Raw genomic sequence first — 16,256 nt, forward strand, 5'->3', positions numbered from 1 at the left:
CCCCCAGTGACTCACAAAAGCCAGGGGAAAGAGATTTGGTCAATGAAGCACAAAGGTCAGGGGAATGTCTAAGGTGATCTCATGAAGGCCTCCAAACCAGGATTTGACCCTTAAAACATCCAAAAACTTTTCAACAACAACTTGGACTTTCAAATCAAAGCAAAAAGCCCTCACACTGGTCACACTCAGTGTTTGCATAGAAGTGACAGCCCTGTTATCTGAGGAAGGAAATGTGTTTACAGAGTAAACCATTCACTGTGATCTCAATGCTGATGTCAGACCATTAACACTCATCAATTCTTATCAAAGCAAGCCATCCCTGCTCCAAACGTACCTCTCCACTGTGTGCTTCTGGAATGATGGTGATGACAAGGGTCAAGATGTGTCTGTGTGAATGCATACAGACACGTGTACGTATGCTCATAAAAAGGGTCTTGGACATCTCTAAGCTACCCATGAGAATGTGAGAATAAAAATATTAACTGTAGGATGGCTCCCTTCCTTCTTGCTCTTTGAGTTTCCCCATCGCAGCCACTAAGCATAGATCTTGCAAGTATATTCACGTTCCTGCAGAAGGTAATAAAACAGGTAGAAAACATACCTATATTCGCAGGTTCTGGAAGAATAGGAAGCAGCAGTTGTTGCTTTTCCTCAGCTGGTTCCTAAAATTAGCACAAGGCAGCTTTACTCCCCTGCCTGCTAGAAATCAGGACAGATATACAAACATGGTCTCTTGAACCCACCTTGGTTCAATCTCCAGGAAGCTTGTGTTTTCATGGTTTCCAAGTACCCCAGGGTGGAGCTGAGGGTCAGCAGTTGATTCTTCACTCTCTCTGAGCATTCTACTCCCAGCAGGTATGAGAGAAGGCAGGAGGTGGTCACCTGGTTATACTGCCATCTCTAGCAGAACTGATGCTTATGATAAGAACAAAGCTATTACAAAAAGTCTCCTGGAGTTTTGTAGGGGAAATGCACATAACTTGGAATAAGCAGAACCCACATAAACTGATTTCAGGTCTGGATGGGCATTTCCATTTTACACAGTGAAAATAATGATAGTGGTGGTGGTTCTTCAATGTATGTTACTTGGGTTTTTGTGGATTTGCCCATATTCAGTGTGGAACAAAGACACACATGTGCTTTTAGATACACCTGCTAAAAGCAGTGTAAGCAAAAGGGCTGGGGTCTTACTGTAAAGCCACACAGTTCTCAAGCGGAGGGAGCTAGAAGTGAGAAAGGGAAAGCTGGCCTTCAAGAAAGTTTTGCTGGTGCCTGGCGACTACCTAATTCCTTGTCCCTGCTTCTAGTGTGCCTGCATCATCTGTTCCTTCCCCACTGGCTTTCTCTTCTCCTTTCTCTTCCACGTGACCCAATACGGCCACCCCAGCTCAGACTCCACAGGACGCTTTTGCTCTAACACTACCACACTTCACCAGTTTCTCTCTCTGCCTTCAAACCTCCCTGTCCCAATTCTAAGCAGCCCAGGTCATGTAAAGAGGTGGCTGGAGAGGAGGCCTCAAGTGGGCACAGGCGGGAAGCTTCCCTGAGGAGGTGGTGTGGACAGGGTTGCACTCTAATGCCAGCCACACGTACCTATCTATCTGCAGGCATCCTAACATCCACCAACAAGTTTATGAGAGTGGAAACCTGACAAGTTCAACCCTACCTTAGCACCAACTGATTTAGACAAAAAGAAGTATCTGCTTTGAATGTAAACTTATTAATCAAACAGCAACTCAAACATTTTGCATAGCAAATTCATCTCTTTGTTCTGCATTTGTGGTTTCTCTGAAAACAGAATTAAACCAGGCCGAAGAACACGGCCACCTGTGACAGCAGCTGGTCTTTCTAGTCTGCTTAGAATACCCTGGGCAGTGCCACTGTAGTGGCCATTTGATGCTTCAAAATTATTTTTTGTTTAGGCCTATGTAGTTTGTTATAAAGATTTTGGAGCTAGGCTGCCTGAGTGTGTAGCCTGGCTCTACTCATCAGCTGAGGGATCTAAGACCAGGGGTTTCCCCAGTCTGTGCCTCAGTTTTCTCATCTGTAACTTGAGGCTAATAACAGTACTGGCCCTAAAGGCTGATTAGGAGGATTAAGTGTATTAATATCTGTAAAGAGCCTGGGATGCCCAGCAAGTAGGATGTGTTCCAGTAAATGAATCTTATTACTGGTACATTCATTAAACAAAACCCCACACAAAAATCTTCCAGAGAAGCACTTGATAAAATACTTGAAAAATAAGTTTATTATAACTAATGAATATAAAATCTGACAAATGTTTTCAAATACTTTTGCAAAAAAAGTAAATCCCTCCCTTGTTCCCCCTCCCCACAAAATACAGAGTATGAACTTGGACAAAGTTTAACATGAAACCTAAACATGAAATTCTCATTTATCCAGTTGATCTTTAAAGGCTCCAACACATTATATCTAAGTAAATGTCCATTAAAATTAAGGAATCAACAAACCACTGGACACTTGCTTTCCACCGTCATTATGATGCTCATTCAAAATGCTGAAGGACAAGAACAGGTAACATAGGACTGCATGTGACAGATATTCAAAGTGCATGGATCTATGAAATCACAACCAACTGAGATGAAAATACTGGGGGCAGAATTAAACACTGACTTTAAAAAGCAATCCAAGGAAATCTATGTACATAGTAGCCTTTGGCATTTGGTCTAATGTGTTTCTTCTTTACAGAGACATTATGTTGTCCAATCTATTAACCAGATTAAATCAACCTTAACACATGTCTCATCTGACACAGATTGTCCACAGCCAATTTCACATGAGGTAGTTGGGCTGCTTACTGACATTCTAGGGAAATTGTCATGACACCGGGGACTCACACATCAAACATGCCACGAGACTGGCTCATTAGCCTTCTGGGAAGCAACAGAATTACTTCCAGATCACCCTTCTCGTCACAACTGACTCCATAATACACCTATAAATAGACACAGATATGTGGGAATCTGTGGATGAGATCAGCTTTGCTAGGGGTACCAAGCATCCCAGAGTGGTTTCTGTTTACAAAGTCTGGGAGGAAATACTGATCGGACTTTAAAATACATAAAATAGAAAGCCCAGTGCTTAGAACAAGCAAGGTCTCTTGCCTGTGTTCTCACATAGTGTAGCTGAGAACATGTGTTCACTCTGAAAGAGAGGTGATTAAAAAGGGTAACCAAAGAATTTGGAACACTTGTGTTCCGCATGAGTGCTATGTTTTCTCCTTTTGAAATGAAAGGTTATACAGAAATGGTGCAGAAGAAAGATCAACGCCTGCGTCAACTGTACTGCTGAGGGGCACTTCCAAGTGCCCTGAGGCAGCAGTGCAGTGAGAAATCGTGCAGACGGCCTCTGCACACAGGCTACTGCCTGTGCCAGGACTGGTCTGGGGGCATTTCCAGACGTGATCGGGTGCGTTCAGGGTGGTATGGCCGTAGAGGGGGGCATTTCCAGAGGAGGTCAAGTGAACAGTACGCTCATGGAATTGCTGAAAGGACCGCTACACCCTGTTAATAGATAAGCAGTCTTACAATACTATTAGACAGCTAGTGGGGATTTTTATGACATTATTATGAACCCCTGAGTAAGCAACTGCAGACAATGAAGGGCCACCTGGAAGCAGAGTGTGTTTCCAAGTAAAGCACTCTACATGCATGTCATTGGGACATGGGTTGCTGTTGACACTGAAGCTCATGTACAGATTCCACCAGATCACAAACAGCATGGAAGTCAGGCATTCCAAGACAAAACACATTAGCTCAGCTAACAGAACAATGGCTTAGGATGTACTGTACTCATAAATTCTAAATTGAAAAAAAATTTTAAAGGTTGACACTTCACTTGAAAAAAAAGAAATCAAACATGAGGGCAGGAAAGCTGAAGAATTATTAAAAAAAAAAACCTAAAATCAGAAGCAAGTGATTCAGAAATGCACCATCATGTAACCAGCTTCTTATAGTACATGGTCATTTAGTAGGAAAAAAACACAAGAACAGTTTTCTTCCAGAAAGCTCCCAAAATCACATCTTGTATTGCTCATAACCCTCTGACTTTCCTTACTGACTTAAATGATATTTCTTCTGATTTTTCACCATTAGATTTGGTTTCTTTAATAAGATACCTCTTGCTTCAGCTCTTTTAGTTTACTTCAAATTTAATAAAGAAAAGTGTAATTTATTTCTTGGTCCCTACCACAAGCTTTTCCTAATTAAAAACACTTTTCCAAAAATAGGAAACTGAAAACATTAACTTTAGGGATGGATATATGTGCATGTGTGTAATTAATAATCAAAAAGAGAAGGCTGCAAATCTTTCCAGCAGCATTTATCTAATAACATATCACTTTTCCTAGACAGTACATACCATGTGGTCACCTGCTTCACAGCTATACCTTGGGACAGGGGTTCTTTAAGAAGCGCTCGCAGACTGAGAGAGAATCTTCATTGGCTGGGCACCTGACCCCGGCTAGGCCGGTGCCAGATGCTCCACCTATGTGCCAGAAAGCTGCTGCTGAGGAATAGAGCAAAACAGTTAAAAAAGGGGATGGGTTTGGTACTCTGATGAGGGTACTATTCACAACCATTAGTAACAGAAGAGGAGAGAGAGGCAGCAGGACTGAACTATGGAGTTCAGATATCCCTCATCATGGAATATGACATTTGGGGAGGATTTATATTCAGAATGACACAAATAATGATGACAAGGCCCCTGAAGTCAATACTTAGACATCCTAACAAATGCTGCCTTTCAAAGTCAATTTCCTGGGGATAGATGTGCTCAACATTCCAAGAGCCCCACTTCTACACTTCCTGTAGAGCTGGATCAGGAGGTGATGAGAAAATCATCTCCTCTTCAAAGACACAAGCTGGTTTCTTCCCCAAAAGGTACCCCCTTCTAACTTAGCATTTTTGTCAAGATTAGATACAAGGAATCAAATTTGCTTTCAAAGGACAAAAAATTGCCATCATTAACAGGATTTTGTTTTGTTCAGTTAGACAAACACACGTTAATCCCTCCTAAGTGGAAGGCCTGGCTTCTGCCGTGGGAAGTATAGACATGAATGAAATTATGAAAGTACGAAAGTATGAAAGGTATGAAAGTACCTTGTGAGAGATTGTTCAAATGCTACTTATTAGCTTCTAATGACACCTAGAAGACACATTACCTTCTATTTTCCTTCAAGATCTCTCTAAAGGTTAATCTAGAAAGGGAATCCTAAAAATGATTGAGCAAGGTGATTACTCCACCAACAAACATAATACCATTTTCCCATCTCCTCTTACTGTCAGAATGAAAGCAAGCTTGGAAGCCCCAGGAATCTTGGGAGGATTCTGGAGAGAAAGCCTTAACTCTCTTTTCTCTTTGTCCTCTTCTTAGATAGTAAATGCAAATTAGCACAAATTGTGACTTTAAGTAAAATGGAGAAGCAAATAGTAAAGGTCCAGGATAAAGCTCTGACTGTGTCAAGCTTCAGGTCAAATTGAATTTATCATCTAGTATGATGATAATTCAATTTCTAGAACTTTATGCATCTCAGGTAAACTTAACATGCTCCAGTAAGGAAAATATTTATTAAAAAACATTACCCCCTTTCTGTAGGGCTGGAAAAGTGTTGAGTAGATAATGTGACTTATTCAAGTTACTCAAGCTTCTCTGACCAAAGATCCCAGATAATATGAAATGTTCTCCAGAAAACTGGGTCATATATGCCAAGGCAGTACCTATATAATGTGAAATGGTTATGTTGAGCAGCTTTCTTTTTGTGTGTATTCAGAGCCTCGGTGGAAAATCTGAGGTATTTTCCGTGAGCCCACCTCTGCCAGGGACCACAGCAGTTCACCTGATGTGACAGGAAGCACCAGCATTTGCTCAAAATGGTCATGCTTCACAACACTTACGATCTCCAGGTAGCCTCCCCACCTGATGGCACAAGGGCTAATGTGCACATTCACTCAACGTAAAGCAAAGGCTGGTGGCTTTTTTCTTCCCTTTAGGAGGCTCTCTGAAGGGCAGGAAGTCTAAATTATCCCCGAGTCCTGCCATCATGCCCACATTAGCCAGAGAAGGAGATGCGCACTAATTACTTGTGGGAGTGGAGGAGACAACACACACACCTTGGCAGCTGCCAACAGCAAGTGCTAAAATATGAAAGAATCAATGTCACTTCAGCACTTTTTGTCTCTCCAGCTTTAAAATAGCCGATGCTGTTTTTCTAAAGTTTAAGCATTTTACACAAGTCCTTATTGTACAGAGTACCCAATTCAGTAATTTGAGCTACGTTAGCTGCCCACTCATCTGTTTAAAGACAGACAAAAAGACCAAATCAGTACCCTTCCCCATAGCAACCTCCCACCCAAGGAGAGGGTTCTCTTTGCTCTCGGAGCAGCATCCCCTGGACCCCTCAAAGGAACACCACTTCCAGCTGGGGAGCCACCTCGTGCTGGACCTTTCCTTCCAACGACTTTAAGCTAGTGGTCTCTGGCACAGAAGGTACCCGTGGCCTCTCCCCCACGCCCACTCCTGGCAGCCTGGCTTACTGCGGGACTGAGGCCACAGTCCTGGCATCACGTCACACTCTTTGGGTTGTTTCATGAAAGACTTAAAAATCCCACTTTTAAACTGTGACATGGTCCCAAATCTCTTGAGACAGATAAGCAGCTGCATTTAGCCCACTCTGCAGTATTAGCGATTAAGCCAAGACTGGTCAGAGAGCACATTCGGAACTGTGGCCCCTGGGGACAACACCAAGGCCCGCTGGTTCAGTTAAGAAAGCTGCTGAGTAAACTCGCTCCACTTCTCACTCTCCTTTTAACTACTTCACTTCAATGATGGCCTCCTCCTCTTTGCAAGAAAGGATACATTTAGTTCATGCAGAAGACTGGGAATTCCATAAACTAGAATTTAATCTCATAGTTCTTCAACCCTGTTGCACAAGAATACCTTGTAAAATTTATTCAAATTCAAGGTTTATTATCCTGAGTCCTACTCCCACAATTATGAATCTTCAGGTCAAGGTAAGGCCTGGGAATTTAATTTTCAAACAAGCTCTCCATGTGATTTTGATGCAGAGGTGGTCCAGGTCACACATGGAAATCATGTGGTTCCTCTATTTAGCGGCTATGTGACTGAGCCTATCCCTTGACCTCTAAACCTTACTTATGAAGTTTAATAATAATCCCTGAATACCATGGTTTTGCTGTGATGTCCAACTGAGACGATGCAGGGGAAAGCAGGTGGCAAAGGGTGTGTACTGCACAGGGGTCACCTCAGATGACCCACCCACCTCTCCCGTACTATCCCCCGGCTCGGGGCAAGGACACACCACTCGTCTCTTCAGGGCCAGTCTCCCCACCTGTAAATGGGATGGTACTGCTTGGTTACAACCAGTGTACCGGATGTGTTGTATACACAGGTTCTTCTGGCCCACAGAGCCACAGAGAAGAGAATTCTCTGCAGAACATCTAGGAATAGCAAACTCTACATTTTCAATAGCTTCAACAGAGGGGCCTAACTCCCTTGAAAATTTTAGACTAATCTAAGTTGACTGAAATACTGGCTATGAGTTATAGTCCTCATACAGAGGACTATACAGAAAATTGCTCATTTTCAGCTTGGGTTTGGGTGACCCATTAAAACTAAAAGCTAAAAACAAAACATAATACTAACAAATTCATTTGTCAAATTTGCTCTTATAACTTGCTGTTCACATCTACATAACAGCTACGATTTGGTTTTCCATGAGGCCTTTTGAACTAAATATATAGCACCTTGATTTTTAAACACATGAAACATACAGCATTGAAAAAAATTATATATAAAAGCACTAGGCTTTGCCTTCCCCTCTCCATTCCCCAAGTAAGAGATTGGAGAGAGTTGGAGCTGCTGCTGGAAATTTAAGTCGGGCAACAAAACACTTTAGCAAACTTTATTCCCTGAAGTGAGGAGGCAGCGCTAGCCTGCAGATGTCATACCACCTCATCAGACTCCAGTCCGTGGACCTCATATAAAGTGTCCAGTATCGCCAGCTGCTTCTCCATGGCAGGGAGGTAAAGGCTGAGGTCCCTCTGCATCCCAACACTGAAAGCTGCCTTCTGGTGGTCGCCTTCCTTAATGGTTAATGCAGCCACAAAATCTTCATAGGATGGAGCTGCCCTCAGAGCTAACTGCAAAAGAATTGTTCGTGAAAAGTTGCACCATGACATGCTCTCTTGCGCATTATACTCATGCACAAGCATACGCGTGCACACACAGTCACACAGAGACACAGAGCTAAGGCGAGCAAGAGTGAAAAAACAGGCACACATTCCTTCAGCTCATGGACTCTTCAATATGTTTCAAGAACCAAATCACTTTAATGCTTGAAGAAGCACGTGGGCTTGGGCTATCCTGAGGATGAATGATCCCATCAAGTCTTGGGCTATCCTGAGGATGAATGATCCCATCGAGTCAGGGAATGGTGAGAGGAGAACAGTTTGAGAAAAGCTCAAACTTTCTCATTCACAGTGATCCAGACTCTTCCCGTGGAGTGCTCAGGATGACTTGCACGCATGCTGCTTGCAGAGTCTCTGCTGGCACATGGCCAGCCTGGCGGCAGCTCACCATCCTATTTATATCTCATCTCCACATACTTTCTTTACCTATGTCCCATTCACCCTTATGTAGAGATTTCCTTTGTATTCATGAATATTTTCTAAAAATGAAGGGGGCTAACATTTATGGTTTGCTTGCATGCTGGTGCTTTAACGTATTTTATCCCAGCTAATCTTTGTAAGAACCCTGTACAATCTATATCCCTATTTTACATATGGAAATCACACAGCTAATAAGTGCCAGGGCCAGGATCTGAACTTAAGATCATCTCTCTGCTTTTTCAACCACACCACCAACCACATTGCTTCCCTGAGGAAAGATTTCCTAAGCTCCTTACAGCTCCCCTCCCTCTGCAGGCCAACTGTTCCCTAAGCGTACTGAAATCTGTTCTCTGGCATCTACCGGTTTGGCTCTACAGAGCTCTCCGGAGGCTTTTTAAATCTTCAATAGATTGTAAAAAATCTTGCAGTTGCTGTCTTGAGCTTCCTTATATTGAAAGCCTTTGAGAATCAACCCTCTCCCTTTCTGCAACTGGAGAGTGACTGGCATTATGCAGTGGTTACAGCACAGCCACTAGGTGAGGAGACCTGGACTTGAATCCCAAATCTTTTACAGGTTAGCTTGAGGAATTTAAGCAAGGGGACTAAATTAGAACCTCAGTCTCCTCGTCTGCAGAAGATGACTGGTAGCACTTTCCTTATTTGAGGGATTAATGGGACATGCAGGATGTGTTTACTCCACTACCTCGCACACCATAAACACTCAAATAATGGTAGGGGTATACGGGAGAGCAGAGGACGGAGGAAAAGCAACTGTCCAAAAATATCATGAGAGAAAATCGCCCAGAACAGAAGGATATGAGTCTCCAGATTTAAAGACCTAGTCAAATGCTTAGCAAAATGAATGATAAAGACCAAAAGGCGAACATGGTGGAATTTTAGAATGTGGGGATAAAGAATAGATCCTAAAAGCATCTAGGAGGAGGTGAGGAGCAGTTTATATACATTAGATTTTACAGGTTTTAGAGTAGTAACACTGGAAGCTGGAGAACATCAGAGGACTGCCTTCAAAGTTCTGAGAGAAAATCACTATTAACCTAGAATTCTGGTGGTTCATGGTAAAGAATCTGCCTGCAATGCGGGAGACACGGGTTCAATCCCTGGGTTGGGAAGATCCCCTGGAGAAGGGAATGGCTACCCACTCCAGTATTCCTGCCTGGAGAATCCCATGGACAGAGGAGCCTGGTGGGCTACAGTCCATGAGGTCACAAAGAGTTGGACACGACTGAGCAACTTTCACTTCAGAATTCTACACCAGCCAAAGCAACACTCTAGGAAATGGGGGCAGAATAAAGACAATTTCAGGCATGTAAGAACTCAAAAATTTAGTTCCCTTGCACTCTTTTTTTTAGGAAGCTAATAGAGTTTGGATATCATAAAAAAAGGGGGGGGGGATTAGACCAATAAATAGGAAGTCACAGGATTTGGGAAATAAAATTAAGGTGAGGTGGGGACTCAGTATAGGGAAATTTGAGAACAAAAGTTCTAGGACAACAGCAGTACAACAAATCAGACTGGAATAAGAGTTTAGAAAGTTCTGGAAAAAATATAGATAATCCAATAATAATCCATAATAATCCAATAATAATCGATCATTTTGTGAGTTCAAAATGATGGTGATATGAGAGAGTTCATGGTACAGGGAAAAACATAAAACTCATTTAAGAAAGAACAAAAAAAGTCATAGAATTCTGGCTCATCACCATCATGTTGACTTGTGATATAATTAATTATACAGGGAAAGGGGAGGTAGTGACAGTAAGGTCTGAGATAGCTAAACTCTAATCCATAACAGAAATCAACATTAATTAAAATTGATAGGGCCACAAAGAAGAGTAAATAGTTTTAGAATCACAGAGGTATTGGAAGAAATAGCCAAAGCATTTGAAAGTTGCAGCCTCTTTTAGTGAGTCTGGGAAGTATGGAACAAACTGTCGTTTTTTGTTACAACCTTTTTGGACTCTGTAATAAAAAGCAAAATAAAACTACATTCGTGTATTTACATAAAATAAAAAATGTTTAAAGTTTCTCCAGAGTGGAGTCCACAACAATGCATTTCTCAAAGGCTCCTAGGGAACAATGATGCAGCTGAGGTTATTTGGGAAACAATGACAGAACTCAGCTGAAGAGGAAGCCAAAAAAGAGAGCCACAGAAAGGGACAGAGCCTAGACCAGACGTCAGTTCTACAGACCATAACTGTTCAAAGATGAACGTCCAATATTTGGCTGTTAAGTCAGTCAGATTCCGTGAGTGTAAAAGATATTTCCCTGAGCAACCAAGATTAGTTAGATCTTCCCCTGATGATTTTAATCAGGACATCAGAAAACTCAATAAACTTCCCAAAGTAGGGATGACTTGGAGAATAATAGGAGACAGACTGAGAGGAAGTTCCTCTATTAATAATGCTGTTACCAAATGCTCAACAGAATCTATTTTCTTAAAAATCAGAAAATTTAAAAACTATTGGCAGTAGCATCAAGAGTCTTCAAGATGCTCTTTTCCTATAACTTTGGGTGTTATTACCTGACATCCATGTGTTTCAGGTTTCGTTTATAAGCAGGGAAAATAGGAGAACCTACTTCAGAGTTATGAGATTAATAACTTTATGTAAGTAAAGCACTTAAGACAACATCCAGTGCACTCTAAGTGCTCTAAGTTGGGGTTTTAGTTCTTTGCATTAGACACAGATATTCTATGGAATATCTTCTAGGAATACTTCTAGGAATACTATGGAATACTTCTAGGAACCTATTTTGAGGAAATAACTGTTTTAGTCAAAAATGCATAAAAACAGATGCCGTTTCATCTGTAAAAACAAACTTAGAAGCAACTGAAATTTCCAACACAAAGGTTTGGACAAATAAATTACGTTACCTCTATTCTGGGGGAAATATTATGCAATCCCTAAAAATAAGTGGGGATGGCTACAGCTAATACTGCTGTTGGATATAGAGCAAACGTGTTAAAAGAGTAAATTCTAAGAATTCACATCACAAGGAGAAAAATTTTTCCTTTTTCCTTTCTTTTCTTTTTATTGTATTTATATGAGAAGATGGATTTAGCTGAACCTATTGTGGTAATCATTTTATAATACATTTAAATCAAACCATCTTGCTGTGTGCCTTAAACATACAGTAACGTATGTCAATTATTCCTCAATACAACTAGAAAATATAAAAACTAAAAGAGTGGAGAAAAACAATACAAAACCAGCTAAGTGTCAAAAAATTTATATGCATATACAGAGTAAGTATACAAAATTAAGATAATTATACACACAAAATAAACATAAAATAGAAATATCTATTAATAGATATTTATATAAATATACACAATAAATAGAACATTGAAAAGAATATGTTAAATATATGAAAATAAGAGCTAAGAAGATAAAACACAAAAATGTTGAAGATGGTTATTATAGAATGGTGAGACTGTGGACAGTTTAAGTTTTACCCTTTCTATTTTTCTATACATTTTATGTTTACAATGAATCTAAATTACTAAATTAATTACTAAATTACTAAATAATCTAAATTACTTAGAAAAATGCTGTAAGTTAAAATGTCCTCTCAAAGACATGCTCATGATAAATTTTCTGCTATAGCTTCATTCTTATTGGCAATGTCTCTTGGATCATCAATATTTCAGGATTAAACTCTGCCCTCTCTACTGAAAAAAAAAAACAAAACCACATTTATGTTTCTTATAAATGAGGCAACTCAATGTTTCCCTGCTTTTCATCTCACCAAGGGAACTTGGGTGTCAGGCACCTGCAGGCAATCACAGTATTTACTCAAGGAGATTGATGAATGGAGCAGCATCTTTTGCCTAATTTCTCACTAGCAGCTTCTCAATGATTCTGTCTTCACTGTGGAGAGCTGTGATGTGTGGGATGAGCATCAGCCTTGGAGACAGATTTGGGTTTAGACCTGGGCTCTGCCCCTGCCTCACTCTGGGACTGAAATGAACAGTTCTGAACTTGTAAAACAGCAGGAGCTAATCCTAAGGATTCCCAAAGATAATGAACACAGAAGTACCTGGCACAGTGTCTGATACACGATGTTAAGTGTCCAACAGCCACACAGAATCTATTATTACGTTATTAAACATCCACTGAAGGTGGATGTGTGAGCAGTGTGTAGCTGCAACTGGTCTGGCTCCTATTCCAGTGAACAGTAAAATGTTTCATTTTCACTAAAATTTGATTTCTTCCATGATAAATTCCTCCCACTTTCTTTACCTTTCTCCTAAGAAATCATGACCTGAACAGTTCTTACCTTGAGTAAACTAGAAAAAGACTTCATCTGCAAGCTATTTTTAATCTGACATTTCCTATTGTACCATGACATGAGATTCAGCCTTTCATGGCTGCACCTGACTATGGCTGACCTCTCGCCCGATAAGAGAATCACAGAATATTATTGCTGACAGAAAGGGGCCATCTGCTCCAGCTATTTTACAAAGCAGATGACCTGATCTGTCCACCTGAGTACTATGATTCTCAGGTGTGTGTTCTTCCCAGGTCATGCTAGGAAGGAATAATAGGTAACAGGAGCCAACACACACAAATACAAACACTTCCACAAGGAAAATAATTGGCGAAGAAGAGATTTCCAGTTCTGGCCACTGGCAACCCAGGTCAGTTAATATTCAAAGATACAATTCAGTTTAGGAAAAATGACGTATTAAAATCTGAGAATTACCAGGCCTGACCCTGACAGGCAGCAGAGGGAGCTATGGGCTTGAAACCACCACCGGTTTCCCCTCAGAGGGTGAGCACCTGGCCGCCTCCTGCCTATCTCTAGTATACACCGACACTCTTTACTACCTCATCAGAAAGGCAGCCACTTCTGAGACAAATCTCAGGGTCCCTGGAACTAGATAAGGTGAAGCACACTCTAAGTCTTTTCTTACTGTTTATTGCCAACATTTCCACACAACAGACCTACAGATTTCAATGAAATAAGCAACGTTTTGTTCTTATTCTCAAAAACAAAGCAAACAGAAATACCACACACACACAAAGCAAAACAAAACACCTTGCTGAGACCATCAGAACATTAGGAGGCAGAAGGCTTACTTACCGCAAAAACTCCTCGAACCACCCAGCCATGGTGTTGCCGTAAAGTTTTACCATATGCATTATCTTGAAAAGAAGAAATACTCCATGAGGGACAATTTCATCAGAATTTGATGTGTTATTTGCATCATGTCCTTTCTAATATACATAGCAGCACATTCCTTAGGTATTAAAAACTGAGGAAAAAAAGCTTAATTACAAGATTACATACCCCAAAAGTCCTTGAGTAGGAAAACAAAACCTCCAGAGATTTTTTTTTTAAAGAAAAATTGGTATTTCCACTCTTACCCTGTGTCAATATAGCTGAATGGCAGCTTATTATTATGGTTGGAAAATTCAACACATATAAGGAAGTAAAAAGGGAGGAAAGGATATTGTCATGTGGAGAATATAATTTAAAATACACTATAAAAACAGAAAAATGCAGTTCTTTGAAATGTTGTGTGACCCTGCACCAGTCCCCTAGCCGACCTCTCTAACCATCTGTTTTCCTCTTTGTAAAGTTTTCTCTAAGTATTTTCTCTTCAATTCTAACATTCTATTCTGGGATGTCAAATGTTAGTCCTAGATGTCCCATGACCCTGGATATACAGTATTAAAGCTAGAACTCTGAAAACTATCATGGAAAGAACAGCTTGATGTTATTAAGCTAGATATAAAGTAACTGGTGAGGCTTATTAATAAGTCAATTCATATTCTAGACTTTAAAGATAAAAACCTATTATTTTTTTCTCACTGAGTTTTAGAAGGAGATTTAAAAACTTCTATATAATAATTTTAATTACAAAAAATAATCTCAAGAACAAGATTACTGCATTTTATGCAAGGGATGTGTTCCTGAAGGCTTTGAATAATTCAATATCCAAATTGAATGCTGAATTGAAATGCCAAATTGAAAACTGATTTTTCTACAGGAATAAACATTCTCTCAGGAGGCACAGCTCTATATCACCACAGTGCATTTTTATTTCAATGCTCCATTTTATTTTTTCAGCATCATCTTTAGTGGTCTACAGAGTCCTCACACTCCTAAATTATAGCACAGAGTACCACGGGGGTTGTTTGACCTTCTTTATCATGTTTTACCACATCAAAATTTTATTCCAAACTTGTTTATTTTCATGGGCTAGTTTTAGCACTAGTACAAGCACCACTGCCATCTAATCAGTGCTTGGGTAACACTATAATAGGTTACAAAGACATTTTAAATTGTAACAAGAGCAGAGGTAAAAATAATGACAACAACAACAAAAAAAACCCTAGACATCAAAACTACAACCACAAGTTCCTATGCAGCAAAACACAGTGTGGCTCACAGAACTGCCGAAGGACATCAGATATCTGCCTTTTACTGAGCAAAACAGCCAGGTCGCGTGGCTGCAAGTTTAAACACAGTTTACAATTTATTTGAGTCCTCTAGCTTTAAAATGATGTAATTCTTGTCAATGTCTATTGCTAAAATTAGGGTGAGGCTTCATTAATACTTTTAGGATCAGTTCAGTTCAGTCTCTCAGTCGTGTCCGACTCTTTGTAATCCCATGGACTGTAGCACGCTAGGCTTCCCTGTCCATCACCAACTCCTGGAGCTTGCTCAAACTCATGCCCATTGAGCTGGTGATGCCATCCAACCATCTGATTCTCTGTTGTCCCTTTCTCCTCCTGCCTTCAATCTTTCCCAGCATCAGGGTCTTTTCCAATGAGTCAGTTCTTCACATCAGGTGGCCAAAGTATTGGAGTTTCAGCTTCAGCATCAGTCCTTCCAACAAATATTCAGGACTGATTTCCTTCAGGATGGACTGGTTGGATCTCCTTGCAGTCCAAGGGACTCCCAAGAGTCTCCTCCAACACCACAGTTCAAAAGCATCAATTCTTCAGTGCTCAGCTTTCTTTATAGTCCAACTCTCACATCCATACATGACTACTGGAAAACTCATAGCTTTGACTAGACGAACCTTTGTTGGCCAAGTAATGTCTCTGCTTTTCACTACGCTGTCTAGGTTGGTCATAGCTTTTATTCCAAGGAGCAAGGGTCTTTCAATTTCATGGCTATAGTCACCATCTGCAGTGATTTTGGACCCCAAGAAAATAAAGTCTACAACTATTTCCATCTATTTCTGCTTTATTGACTATGCCAAAGCCTTTGACTGTATGGATCACAATAAACTGTGGAAAATTCTGAAAGAGATGGGCATATCAGACCACCTGACCTGTCTCTTTAGAAATTTGTATGGAGGTCAGGAAGCAACAGTTAGAATTGGACATGGAACAACAGACTGGTTCCAAATAGGAAAAGGAGTATGTCAAGGCTGTATATTGTCACCCTGCTTATTTACCTTATATGCAGAGTACATCATGAGAAACGCTGGGCTGGAAGAAGCACAAGCTGGAATCAAGATTGCTGGGAGAAATATAAATAACCTCAGATATGCAGATGACACCACCCTTATGGCAGAAAGTGAAGAAGAGCTAAAGAGCCTTTTGACGAAAGTGAAAGAGGAGAGTGAAA

At 40.6% G+C, this 16,256-nt stretch overlaps 1 protein-coding gene across 5 annotated transcripts in view; it reads right to left on the reverse strand.

Moving 5' to 3' along the window:
- Window positions 1-2,225: 2,225 nt before the first annotated feature.
- The window catches only part of PLEKHA8 (pleckstrin homology domain containing A8), a 68,147-nt gene continuing 54,116 nt past the window's right edge, over window positions 2,226-16,256 (reverse strand). For all 5 annotated transcript variants that reach the window (XM_043872093.1, XM_043872094.1, XM_043872096.1 and 2 more), the window contains 2 exons: window positions 13,755-13,816; window positions 2,226-8,180 (listed from right to left, as the gene is read on the reverse strand). In XM_043872093.1, the coding sequence (XP_043728028.1) occupies window positions 7,983-8,180; window positions 13,755-13,816 (260 nt within the window). In that variant the 3' untranslated portion in view covers window positions 2,226-7,982. The remainder of the gene's footprint in view (window positions 8,181-13,754; window positions 13,817-16,256) is intronic.

Source organism: Cervus elaphus, chromosome 18 (genome assembly GCF_910594005.1).
Source record: "Cervus elaphus chromosome 18, mCerEla1.1, whole genome shotgun sequence".
Classification (NCBI taxonomy): Eukaryota; Metazoa; Chordata; class Mammalia; order Artiodactyla; family Cervidae; genus Cervus; species Cervus elaphus.